The following is a 14,344-nucleotide window of genomic DNA, read 5'->3' as shown; positions in this document are numbered from 1 at the left end:
TCTCTTTTATCACTGTCAAATAACCAGTGTTGTAATGTAACGGAGTACAAATACTTCGTTACTGTACTTAAGTAGAAATTTCACGTATCTGTACTTTACTTCGCTATTTAAATTTATGTCAACTTTCACTTTTACTCCACTACATTTCCTAGATAAAATGTATACTTTTACTCCGCTATATTTCCACTAAGCATCATCGTTACTCGTTACTACAAAATAAAATTAGAAGAAATGTGTGCGACTGCAATAAGGGAGGTTTGGCGAATTACTGCTCCTAGATTGTATTGTGCACGTCCTCACTTTCTACGGAGAAGCACAGGCACGCGCAGCGTTATCTATAACGTTAATCGGCTGAAAGCCGCAAATACGGCAACCAAAAGCAGTGAAATTTCACTATTCTTATTACCACAGTTGATAGCACAAACAAAATATTAATGCAAACAATGCATTCAATACTAAATAAAAATAACATTTATTGATTTGGTCTTTGTCTTGTGAATATTTTTTTTTATTAATGACTGCATTCATTGGACACACTGTTTGTAGAGAATGCACACATACAGTACATAAACTGATTTGATTCAAGACTGGCATCATTACATCATGCATAAAACTTTGGTGTCCACTTTTGCCATTTTAAATAATACCATAACTTTTGGCTTACTATGTAGTCATATAATATATAATATAAAACTCTTCTTGTTTTAAATTCTCACTGAGTGCTAAAACCCCCTAAAAATTTAACTCTAGAACCGCCCCTGCTCTTATGCCTACCGAAAAATCACAGAAATTTTACTTTTTACTTTTACTTCAAATACTTAAGTACATTAAATATCAGAAAATTACTTTTGATACTTAAGTACATTAAATATCAGATACTTTAAGACTTTTACTTGAGTAATATTCTAAAAGGTAACTTTCACTTCTACCAAAGTCTTTTTCTAGTACAATACTTGTACTTTTACTCAAGTATTGCTTTCTAATACTTTATACAACACTGCAAATAACTGACAGATTGTAATATAATGTACGGTTAATATTCAATCAAAACACAAACTTCAACAAATGTTCAACAATACAGCAACATAATCCTCATTTCAACCAAAAAACTAAAAGCAAAAGGGAGGCAAGAAATACTGTAAACTAGAGATATTTATCTATACAGTCAGAGATTATTCCTGTTGACAAAACATGGCAAGCAGGAATGAGTGTTCGTATGCATGTGTGTGCAGTTGCTATCATTCTGCAAAGTTGCAAAAGACAGAAAGATACATGCTTACATAGTTTCAACCAGTTCTGTACAGCACTAAATGGAGACTTAGTAATCAAACTGATCTCATTTAGAGCTTTATTACCAAACTTTATTAGCCGTCTACACAGAACAAGCAGTTTACTTCAATATATAAATGGTATATGGTAATGTAATGCAGCCAAACCCAACATTGTTTTTTTTTCACCTACAGCTAACAGCGAAGTGGAAGATCCATATTTCTATAGTGTTATTTATAGTGTCCCTCACTCACAAGTCTGTTTTTCTCTCTCCTGAAGTTAATAAAACAACAGCTTGTGATCTTATCAAGAAACCGCAGAGACTTTTCTTAGAATCGGACAACTTTCTCATATCAGAACATAATTACAGTACTACCGCTGACTGTTACTAGGCACCAACAGAATAATATATAAATAAACGTCTCCTCAAGTAAACGTTACCATATCGAAGAAAACGCAATTTTATAGGGAGCGTCCGTGATACATGCCAAAGTGTGTATTCTTATTATAGAACCGCTCACATATCAGAAAGAACATATTAATATAAACCTTGCAGCTGGGAATACTGTCAAAGCTGCTGGTATAGGAAAATTAATCACCTTCTGGATAAACATTCAACAGTGCTGTGGAAAAAAAAACAAAATGACACTATTTATAATACACAGCACCCGAATTCTCGATTCAGAAGGTGTTGATTCATGTTCTATAACAGCAGCTCTGACAATAACTCCAACTTAACAGCAACGATTAAAGGTTAATATTGATGAGCTTGCTGTAATATTTTATCTTTTCTATGTAACACGTCATATACAAGGTTCCGCTTAATGAAAGTCTAATAATGAATGAATTAAAAAAAAATACATACAGTAGATTCAAATATTTTTTATTTAACAAACTAAACTATTGTTGATACAGTAAGGTTTTCTGTAAAAAGACACATATTTAAAATTTAAGAAAGGTGTTATTGCTCTAAAGGGCAGTAGGTTTTCCGCCATGGTAAAGTCTTCAAGGAAAAGGAGTTTGCAAGTTTAATATAAAAACATTATGTGATGTGTCATTCTTTAGTTAATTAAAAAAGTGTGGAAACCAGGAAACCTGTGGAAAAAAGTGGAATAACCACTGTTTATAGGATAATAATTTACTCTGGGGTGGTAACGGCAAGTATCGCTCTAACAAAGAGTGGATTATTTAGTAACCATAATGATTGCTCTATAAAAGTATAACCAATAATCTCTTATTCTTTACTTAATATACCATAATGCATAATGAGATCATGTATCAATAACTCTACTCTGAGATCTCTCTTCATTATGCACGCAGTTAAGATCCGGCTAATCCAGTACACTGAATATGTGTGTGACTGCAGGCAGAACTGAATTTTGTACTCTGTAAAAGAGACCTACAGTACAGGAAGAGATCTGGAGTTCACTGTGTTAAAATGGGCTTGCAATAGAGCAAAGGCACGTTCACTTAAAATCTTAAATAACATTTCAATTTGAAAATATAGACTTATGGGTAGAACTCGATATAATTGAATATTGAAACAGAAATGTGTAATTATACTTACATTTTTCAGCCTCTTGTTGCAGTCTGAGCCTCTGTGGGAGTGAGAGAGAGAGAGAGAGAGAGAGAGAGAGAGAGAATTCATGGAATAAATACCACTTTTAGATACAAACATTGGTATATACACTTTGGTATCTGTAAAAACTAGTAAAATGCTTATGCTCTGCATTCGTTTCTATTTTAATATGACAAGTTTCATCACAAATAATACTGCTTTGACAACTCGAGTGAAAAGCTGAATGTTTACTAGAGTTTCTTAGAGTACACATGAGCTGGTATGGGCTCCACAAGATTATTTAAAACCTTAAGATCCATTTTAGATCAAATTCAGCGTGTCATCTAAACACAGGCTTCAGAAGACGAGATTAGGCAGGGAAAAAAAATCAGATCTTTTGTGCAAATAAGTTAACACTGTCAATATCACACATCTGCATACATTTAAATAGGGATCTATATATATATTGCATGAGTAGAAAATATTCAGGATATTAAACATTTACTTTCTTTATTTTAAATATTTCCAAATTTGAAAACCTTTAATAACCTTCTAATTTTGAATGGAAACACATATCTAGCGTTCTTGAATTTGTTACAAGTAACAAACATACAGACATTAACATCCTGGAAGCAAATGAGAGAGTTCTTCTCTTCATCCCCCACAAAAGTTAGGAAATAGCCAGGATTCTTCATTTTCAGGATTTCAGGATTTTTTATTTTCAAATTGCATGATAAACTCCACCTCTTGCTATTAGATGTATGCAGTCTGAAAACCAAACCAAATATCATTCAAAGAACAGAGAGATAAAGAGGAGATTATGTGCATCTTAAATGTATACAGTCAGACTTTGTATCTTCAGGATGTCAGGATACTGTACTAGTTAGGAAATATCATAACAAGACACCAATTATTCGTCTTCATCCTGAAATAACAGCTACAGCTTTTGAGGTTCCTAATTTAACTTCCAATAAAAAGAAGTGGCACCAAGAGGCATGGTCAGGAAAGAGAGGGAAAGAGGAGGAGGAGGAGGAGGAGGAGGAAAAGAGATGATGAGGAATAGATGGAAAGTTCTGATAAACAGTTTTGCTCCAAATCTCAAAAATCTTTCAAACTTTCCGATATTGTGACTACTAAAATAACCAGCCATTGTATACTGTCATACATTCATTCATCTCTGTGATTTTAACTCTGGGATGGTTGCTGGTCCCAGACAGACTGCTTTGAGTATTTAGGAAACAATTTGTTGATGGAAGAGGTCAGAAGAGGAAGCATTTGCAGTTTATCTAGATAGTTTGCAAGACAGAAACATCTGGCAGATCTGGCAACCTTGTCCTCTTTTTTTCTCCACCTGCCTGCAAGCTTACAGTACTACGACCTCTTTGTGCTTCTGAAGTAGCAGGAGCATTTTTATTTGCTAAAGTAAGCCAGCGATGACAAATTCCAAAGTGTATTAAATCACAAGTCCCGATAACACAGATAACCATCCTCTCTCCCTCTTTCTCTTTCTCTTAATACCTGTCAGAATCTGCTCTGTGTTTCCATCATCACACTGCCAGGCTGCATAGTTTCACTCTGTGCTCACTTTATTGACAGCACCACCAGTCATTTCAGTGGAAAGACTGATGCTAAGGAAAAGATATGAGAAAGACAATCTAATGGGGAAATAGATTTACATTGCATTTTAATCCTATTTGCATTAAAATACATCGCAAGTAACTCCAGCCCACTCCTAAAGAACCCGCAGCCAGCTCCTAAAGACACTCCGGCCAGCTCCTAAAGAAGCCCCAGCCCACTCCTAAAGAACCCGCAGCCAGCTCCTAAAGACACTCCGGCCAGCTCCTAAAGAAGCCCCAGCCCGCTCCTAAAGAAGCCCCAGCCCGCTCCTAAAGAAGCCCCAGCCCGCTCCTAAAGAATCCCCAGCCCACTCCTAAAGAAGCCCCAGCCCACTCCTAAAGAAGCCCCAGCCCACTCCTAAAGAAGCCCCAGCCCACTCCTAAAGAATCCCCAGCCCACTCCTAAAGAAGCCCCAGCCCACTCCTAAAGAAGCCCCAGCCCACTCCTAAAGAAGCCCCAGCCCACTCCTAAAGAATCCCCAGCCCACTCCTAAAGAAGCCCCAGCCCACTCCTAAAGAAGCCCCAGCCCACTCCTAAAGAAGCCCCAGCCCACTCCTAAAGAAGCCCCAGCCCGCTCCTAAAGAAGCCCCAGCCCACTCCTAAAGAAGCCCCAGCCCACTCCTAAAGAAGCCCCAGCCCACTCCTAAAGAACCCGCAGCCAGCTCCTAAAGAAGCCCCAGCCCACTCCTAAAGAAGCCCCACCCCGCTCCTAAAGAATCCCCAGCCCACTCCTAAAGAATCCCCAGCCCACTCCTAAAGAAGCCCCAGCCCGCTCCTAAAGAAGCCCCAGCCCGCTCCTAAAGAAGCCCCAGCCCACTCCTAAAGAAGCCCCAGCCCACTCCTAAAGAAGCCCCAGCCCACTCCTAAAGAAGCCCCAGCCCGCTCCTAAAGAAGCCCCAGCCCGCTCCTAAAGAAGCCCCAGCCCACTCCTAAAGAAGCCCCAGCCCACTCCTAAAGAAGCCCCAGCCCGCTCCTAAAGAAGCCCCAGCCCACTCCTAAAGAAGCCCCAGCCCACTCCTAAAGAAGCCCCAGCCCACTCCTAAAGAAGCCCCAGCCCGCTCCTAAAGAAACCCTAGCCCGCAACTAAAAAAGCCCCAGCCCGCTCCTAAAGAAGCCCCAGCCCGCTCCTAAAGAAACCCCAGCCCGCTCCTAAAGAAACCCCAGCCCGCTCCTAAAGAAACCCCAGCCCGCTCCTAAAGAAACCCCAGCCCGCTCCTAAAGAAACCCCAGCCCGCTCCTAAAGAAACCCCAGCCCGCTCCTAAAGAAACCCCAGCCCGCTCCTAAAGAAACCCCAGCCCGCAACTAAAAAAGCCCCAGCCCACTCCTAAAGAAGCCGCAGCCTGCAACTACTTGCTAACTAACATAAGAAACATAAAATTGAGTGCTATTTAATGCTAAAAGACATTTCCAAATTGAAACAAAATAGATGCATGTTTACTTGTGAACTTGTGAAAATGAAAAAAAAAACAGAGAATCAGATCTAACAGAGAAGTGTTCATATAGTCTACGACGCAACCAGCCTCTAGCTACTGCTAATTAGCTGTTTAGCTGTTTAAAAAACTAGGCTAGTACATGTAAAACCTTACAGTAAAAACCGAGCCAAAATAAAATCAAACATGGTAAACATGTCAACCCTCGAAGATGACACATATCACTTATCCAAAAACTAGCTAGTCAACATTTTATTTGAGCTACAAGTTAAATAGTAGAACCTCACTAAATGAAAACAGAATAAAAGGCTAAAATCAAATTAGTGTTTTTTAGGAATTTTACTAGTACATTGGACCCATTTTTTCTTCTGCCTTCTATTTCCTCATTTTCCATCCCATTTCCAGTGGAATATTCCTACATAATTGCTGGACTACTTGATGGCTCAGGGTACTTAAGCTAGTGTGTGTTTCATTTTTAGCAAGCAAACAAACGTGACTGTCTCTGTTTGCACTGTGTGCTGTCTCAGTCTCTTAAAAAACTATGCTGAATTGCAAGAAGTGTTCCTGCAATTCAACACAAAAAATATGCACAAATGCACACATTCAAAAGTGTACAGAAACCAATAAAAGCCTGAAACTCTATCTTTCCACCTCGGCCTTTTCAGAGTGAACAAACCAGTCTTGTAAGCAGCACAATCTTCCCTTTCTTTTCTGTATGTAGCTCTGCGATACACACAGGACACACCCCCTCATGACTGACTGATCTATCACAGGACAAAACACAATCTCTATGACAACAACTGTAATCCTGAGCCATGTGTTCACACACAAACACCCCAACATTTGTGAAGTGATAGAATGGAAACAATAATTCCTATAGCTTATTAATGCTACACCTAAAAAAGGATTTGTTTAAGGACAGGTGATTGTGAGGGAATTTGGTCCTTTTTGCCCTCACGAAAGACTAAAAACATATATTCTCTCTTTCCCTCTTCCTATGTCTTCACCTAAACATCCGTAATCCTCTGTTGGTTTTTAAACAAGACCTGCATAAAGCTGCAATAAGAGAACACACACACACACACACACAAACACTCACATACACCAGATGGATTTTTTTTATTAAGCAAAAACCCAGTATTTTTGTGAGGACCTGCACTTTTGACACTTTCCAATACTTGTCATGACAATTTTTGGCCCATTTTGGATCGTACTCCTTCAGTCAAACACACGGACACACACGCACAGACACACACACACACTCACGGATACAGATGGTGTACAAATGTAGGAAATAAAGGAAACATAGGTCAGAGCACAAACTTTGAGGATGTGGAGGATAAGTTAAATTTAAAGTCTGAAAAGTAATATTTACTGTAGTGTGGGGGGAAAAAGCCCTAGTGGACATAAGGGTATAAAAACAAAACTAAAACATGAGAATAGAAATGCACAGTTTATGTGCCCTTCCACCAGAGACCAGATAATTCAGAAAGGAGAAGTACATATTATCAATTTACCACAAAACAACTAAAAGAAATTTCCCTTTTACTTTAACAAACGTTGATAATCAGTCGAGACATGTTCAGGGTCTGATGCCTCTTTGTTTTGCATCCGAGCCACTCAACTACTTCAGCTAACAAGTACAGGAAGTTTCTAACCCGAAACACTTTACATAATGACACTGTAAAATCAGTGGAAACCGTAAAGCACAATCCTCACCTTACGAAATCTAACTGACATTTTCACAATGTTTATGTGGCAATTAAAAATATATAAATATGTACAATGTTCATGCTACAATCACAGATCACTGGCTGTGAAAGTAAATGATCGGGTTCACTATTATACAAATTAAATATACTTATAAAGCACCTAAGAGCTGAAGAAACTGAAACCAAATACCTTACAAGCTGTTGCATGTCATTAAAAAGCTGTAAATGAATTTTGACCTGAAAAGATCTCACATTTTTAAGCTATTTCATTGCTAAGATACCTATGATTTGTATATATATATATATAATTTTGAAAACAAGCTGCTTCAAATGAGATGTTTGTACGACAACACTGCTATTACTCTCGATTCAGAAGGTGTTGATTCAGTTTCTATAGCAGACACTGGGACGTTAGTGCCAGTATTGTGTTAACTGTTTGTTGGGTAACAGATTGTTCATAGAGATTTAAATGGTAGATTCACCTCAGAATTTATATTAAAAAAGTTTTCTGATATATAGATTAAAATTAGGTTGTCATTTAACAAAGAAAAAATAAGGTTGTAAGGTTTCAAAGCTTTCTGTCAGTGCTTTAAATCTACAAATGCACATTGCAAACTTTTAACATTTAACATCAAGGCAGGGGAAAAAAGCAGGAGCAACTGTTTATAGGTGCTAGAATCCTATTTTGTAATAGCTTTTTAAAAGAATTTGCTATGCAACTTGAATCTTTTGTGTTTATATATTTTTTTTTCAGATAACCAAATGACTTGGTGAAATTGCAAGCACAGGAACCTTCTTTCAAACTTTCAGATGTTTTATGATACTTGTGCTGTTCTTGTGTTTGACACATGAATCTCAGAGAGCTTACATATACATTTACATTCATGGCATTTGGGGGATGAGGGTTAATGATAATATTAATTGGGGGTTAAGGGCCTTGCTCAGGGGCCCAGGAGTAGCAGCTTGGTGTCCAACACCTTAACCACTGAGATAGCACTGCCCCCACAGGCCCCACTGCCCCCACAGACCCCACTACCCCACAGGCTTTGGCTGTGTGTGTACTGTGTTGACATCACACAACATGTCTTTGCCACATTGTTGATTATTTTCAGGTTTTAACTGCACACATCTCGGTGTTTAACAGCCACAACAATATAATTCATAACACTGCAACCGTATGCTACACAATAATGTTCCTTTACCAGATTAAAGGTTGCAGTAAGATGCTGTGTCCTAAACCTCAGCATGCTGGATTCTGTTTACAGATCTTGGGTAAGACGGACTTTACTCGAACTTTACAGTGTTATTAGCTACATTAGTCTTTTAGTTCACTTCTAACTTTGGACAACAAACATGCAATAGCTGATAAATAGGATTTGGTGTAAAGGAAATGGTTATGTACATATGGTTTTTCAACAAATTCTACGAGCTAATGCTAACTAAGAGGAACAGATTAGAAATCACCTGAGCAGGTGCACAGATATGATGCTGAAATGGCTCTTACCGGGTGGTGCGTGTGTCCTGTAGATCTCCTGGGTCAAACAGCTGAGAGCCTTTCAATCCCAACTCCTCACAGCCTTTCAAAAAGAGCGCTAAGTTGTCCTAGACACACACACGCACACAGAGAGAGAAAACTTGTGCATCAAATACAAGCTCAGGTCTCAAAGTAAATGCTGAGACACTTACAACGGGCTGAAGTGAAGCAATGTGACGGTACAACACCAGAGTGCTCTCTCTCTCTCTCTCTCTCTCTCTCTCTCTCTCTCGCTCTTTCTCTCTCCTCCCAGTTGTTTGGATGCTGAGCTTATGCACCTCCTCGTCTCATTTTAAGAAATTCTATCTAGACTATTACTTAACATGCTTCTCAGGTGCTATAAATGTGTCCTTTCTCTCAATTTCTTACTGTGTTTGCTACCTTTCTCTTTTTCTCTCTCACTCGCTCTTTCTCACACAAACATGCACACACACACCAGGTGCCTTTTGTTCCAATGTGCAACCTGAGCTGTGTTTCCTCCACTACTCTCCTTCGCTCCTCTCTGGTTCCCAGCTCCTCTGAAAAGCTCCTGACTCCCCCTCTCCCTCTCTCCCTCTCTCTCTCTCTCTCTCTCTCTCTCCCTCCCTCAGTCCTTCTCTCCAAGATGTGGAAGGGTGGCACAATTTCCTTTCCCTCATGATTGTTATCACACTGTTGTTTTGGAATGACAGGAGGGTGTTTGTTAGAGAGAGCGAGAGGGAGAGAGGGGGAGAGAGAGAGAGAGAAAGAGAGAGAGAGAGAGAGAGAGAAAGACGACCATCCCCTCTGGACTGAACCCAGGCTGTCTTCCTGTCCGTTAGTGAGAGTTAAGTTACAGTTTCCCAGGAGAAGGAACTCTACCCAGCATGACCACCTCGAGGACAAATCCCAATAAGCCTGAGGCGACAGTCTCTGTCTATTAACACCTGAACATAAAAAAAAGTGCATTAGATCAATTCTACCTCTTGAAAAACTGAGACAAATCAGATCGTCTGTTCAGGATTATTCCCTGACTACTAACAGCTACACATTAACACTTAGGAACTAACAATTAAAGGAGGTGAGCCTTCTAATTTTTAAGCCTTCTGGAAACAATTCCACAGAGTTTAATTCTCATATTATAGTTTTCCCTAATAGTCTGGTACAAATTTTGCATATTTTTTTTTTCCTCTGAATCCTAAATGTACAGTAGGTGTTCAGCTAAACAGATGAAGGGCTCCTTCTGTAATTTGCATAGAAAAATAACAAATAATGTATTACGATTTCCAAAATTATATAGAAAAAAGAGAACAAAAAAAAAAGAGTGGTAGAATTAACTTCATATTACATACTTTATTTATAGCCATTTATTTAACAAATCGTGAATTGTAGCTAACAGTGATAAGTGAATTGAAATAGAAGAGAAAAGTATAAATATAAAGAAATCCACTCTTTGTTAGCAGGACCAGATCTAAAAGAGAAAAGGAGGGCACCTGTTTTTAAGGAAACTGCTCACACAATTCTGTTTTCTGTTCATCTTTCTCCTACTTTGATAATTAACATACTATCCATCAACTCTATAACTGCAGTTATATAACAGTTTTTTGCCATTTTATTCTAACGTTCAACTCTATAACTGCAGTTATATTTTAAAACAATTTTATCAGCATCTTTAAAGTTTCATAATTTGTCCTCTCATTTATACACAGATCAGAGATTCTTTCTGCACAGAGCTCAGGGAGGATTGTGGGTTATCCTTTAACAGCACTTCATTAAAATGAAGTTCTCTAAATATGGTGATTCTTTCTATCTTGAGCCACGGAGAAGACAGACGTGAGAGGCAGATCTTAGAGATCTCAGTTCTCATTGTGTAATAAGAATGTGGTGTTATTGTAGTCAAGGGAATTAAATGTGTGTGTGTGTGTGTGTGTGTGTGTGTGTGTGTGTGTAATTATCCTCGCTGTGAAAGGCCTAAGGAGGGGCAGCAGTGCTGATTAGGGTACGGGGAAAGATAAGACGGCTGGACCAGAAGGGAGGATAAAGCTACCAAGCCAAACTAAACTTCCTTCAAAACACTTTTACTGCAGCCTCAATCTTCAACATTCAGCCTGTTATTTTCAGTTTTCCCTCCCTCTTTTGAACTTTCTTTTACTCTCTCTCTTGTCCTTTCTTAACTGTTGGTTGTTTTTCTGTCCCTCACCCTCTTCTTGGCCTTGCCAGTGCACTTCACTCTTCTTCTATCCAATGAAAAGCACATACACCCCCTTTCCCTCTCCCTCGGTCTCCTCTGATGCTTTTAACACTCACTTGTGTTCATTCACTCAAAGCAAGAACAGACCAGAGCAAGGATTTCTGGGTAAACCACCCTATGACAAATGCACCATTGACGTGAGCTTAAAAAAAAAAAAAAAAAAAAAGGGAACCTGAGATGGATTCATCAAGGCTCAAGTATAAGTCTTAAATATCACACACTGACATTATATAGTCAACAAACAGGCCATAATCTTAATTATACTCAGTTTAAATGCAAAACAAAAACAGTGAATACTGTAAATAATATGCACTTCCTTGCAGAGAACAGAGGGCACCTGTTTCCTATTTACGTCCTGTTTCCATGCTGCTCATCCAGCTCCACCCTCAACACCTGACTCTCAGAGCTGACAGATCTCAAGCTTGTTTCCAGATCGCTAACCTATTTCTGACTGTCCACTGCATGACCTCGTCAACTGTCAGGAGTCCACCCAGCATCCTGAATTTTCTTTTCTAATTTGCAAAGCCCACTTCAGATTACAGAGCGTAGAAAGCCTGAGCACTTAATAGCAACCAATGATGTCATACAAAATAAAACATATATCCAGAATGATTGTAAAGTCTGTATAACTAAAATAAAAATGAATGTGTTGAGAAAATCCATTGAATAAATGATGAGGTGGTTATTTTAATGTGGATGGAGGTGATGATGCTGTTTCCCAATTTTCTACCTAGTCTAATCAAAACCATTAGGGATGAAGGATAACATGTCATTCCTGAAGCTAGCCAATTGCATCTTTCCAAATACATCTCGTAGTTAAATATTTCTATTTTATTCCATCACTGATTTAAAAAAAACAACAGTTAGCAAGCAGCATGAATATTAGCAATATAAATATTTAGAAAGGAAAGGAGGATTTCAGTGGAAGTTAAATTAAAAATAGCTAAGGAGTCGCTCGTCCAAATGACTCCCCTGTAAGGATAATGTTTTCTTTGGTTTCATTTTTATTCTCTGTTGCCTTTTGTTGCAATAATGCAATAAAAATGATTTGTCACTAAGCTTTTCTAACAGGAGAAAGGCAGATCAGAAAATACAGATAAAGTCTGCTAACGTGGTGGGTTTCTTCATTAGCTATTTAAATATCCAGCAACACACACACACACACACACACACACACACCATGCAATTGCAGCATTAATTTTAATAAAATGTCTTAACTTACAATATGTGTAATGTTTTGTTTTGTTTCCTTAAAGGAGTAGTTTTGTTAAAGCCCCCTACTGCCTATAATGAAAACTGCACCTTCACTAGATAAGCTTTTCACTTCCTGCTCTCTATCACCACCCTGTTTGGTTCAAGCTACACAGGCTATGTGAGTGTCATCAGAATATGTAAACAAAAGCCTGTAATACTAGTGAAACCCCTTGCAGGGCATTTAACAGTTAAATTTTCAGTAAAACAGAAATGTTCTGTTGGCACATCGCACCCTCAGAGCTACCAGCACTGCTGTACTGGTCCCACCATCTCTCAGAGCAAGAGGTAAATATACTACAAGACTCTGTTCTGTTCTGGCACAGAGGTGGTGGTATGAACTTCCCCTAGGGGTCCAGACACCTGAGTCACAGGTTATTTTCAAATGACTTCAAACTTCTTCATAAAATACTTGAGCTAGCACTTTCTTCCCTGTGTGTTGTATGTGTGTGTTTAAAAAAAAAACTTTGAACAGTGATTAAGGCTCATGGTATCTTAAATCTGTAACCTAGTGAACCAGAGTTAATGTATAGAGACTTAAAAGCACTTTTGTATGTCGCTCTGGATAAGGGCGTCTGCCAAATGCTGTAAATGTAAATGTAAATGTAAATGTATAGAACTTTACAAAACTACAGCTCTCAGTAATTTTTGGAGTCCTGGCTGTGTGTTCTCTGTGTTAGGGTGATTTTTTTTTAAACGTCTTTGCATCACCCTCTTTTTGACCAATGACTGAAGGATTTTTCCACCCAACACACCCTGAGACAATTGTTTTTAGTTTGTTTCATTGTTCTGAATAGTAAAACAAAACAATTGTAAGAACTAAAAAGTCTGAAAGCACGGACAATTTTTCTTGCTTTCTGGTTCAATAAGTTGCACACGGTGTGAAACCAAACTAAACAATACATCAAATAAAAAAAAAAACGTGAGAATTTTGCTCAGATTTGGATTTGGAGGTGTGAAAATTCCAACTGGACTGACGGTAACATTTAGAAAAAGCCTAGTGGTTATGTTTAAAGACCTACATGTACATTTCCAGCATTTAGCAGGCACCCTTATCCAGACGGACTTACATTTTTAGCTCATTTTTTTATACTAAGCAATTGAGGGTTAATGGCATCCTGGTGGACATGGGATTCGAACTCACAACCTTCCAACCCCTCGACCACTAGGCTACCACATCCCCAAAAGCTCTTTACTCTTACCTGCTCAGCTATATTTGGACTTGATTCTGATTCACTTGGAAGGTGCACGGGATAAAATAAATAAAAATGTTAAAGCTCAGTAATAATAGTCACAGCTGGTCTGCAGATTCATTATGAATGTGTGGCTCACCTACTGAGTTATTCCAGGTTCAGAAAAAGGGTCAGGGCTTGCATTTCTTTCTGATTACTAACAGTATGTGTTCCATATTGTGTTTCACCAGACCACACACTGGTTTCAGATCTACTGTATATTTTACATAGCGCAGGAAAAATAGTGGCAGAAGTATATCAACATACATAATTCCAAGTGTATAATATAATACATATTGTAGTGGCTTGATGCTGTGATTAAGGTCTTTTTGATTTATTTCTGTGGAACAATAGACCATGCCTTATCTTATTTTCTAAACTGTGTGTCAATTTCCATTGCCAAATGTCAAGCCACATGCTACTGGCCATTTCGTGATGTATGAAGGTTCCACAGTAGCATTATGGCCCTTCATATATTACAGTGTTATAAACTGAGCATAAGAGAAAAGTCTGGTTGGCAGCAGTTGTGAG

The 14,344-nt window shown here is 38.6% G+C and overlaps 1 protein-coding gene across 5 annotated transcripts in view; it reads right to left on the bottom strand.

The window, feature by feature from the left end:
* Positions 1-14,344, bottom strand: part of limch1b (LIM and calponin homology domains 1b) — a 97,062-nt gene that overhangs the window by 35,806 nt on the left and 46,912 nt on the right. For 4 of the 5 annotated variants that reach the window (XM_060884467.1, XM_060884466.1, XM_060884465.1 and 1 more), the window contains exons 4-5: positions 9,092-9,189; positions 2,837-2,867 (exon numbers count right to left, since the gene is read on the bottom strand). In XM_060884467.1, coding sequence (XP_060740450.1) covers positions 2,837-2,867; positions 9,092-9,189 — 129 coding nt within the window. Of the gene's footprint in view, positions 1-2,836; positions 2,868-9,091; positions 9,190-9,273; positions 9,640-14,344 lie in introns of those variants that run through there. The other variant, XM_060884470.1, reaches the window with a different exon arrangement.

The sequence above is a fragment of the Tachysurus vachellii genome, chromosome 13 (genome assembly GCF_030014155.1).
Source record: "Tachysurus vachellii isolate PV-2020 chromosome 13, HZAU_Pvac_v1, whole genome shotgun sequence".
NCBI classification, from domain to species: domain Eukaryota; kingdom Metazoa; phylum Chordata; class Actinopteri; order Siluriformes; family Bagridae; genus Tachysurus; species Tachysurus vachellii.
This window is presented reverse-complemented; position numbering and strand designations above follow the sequence as displayed.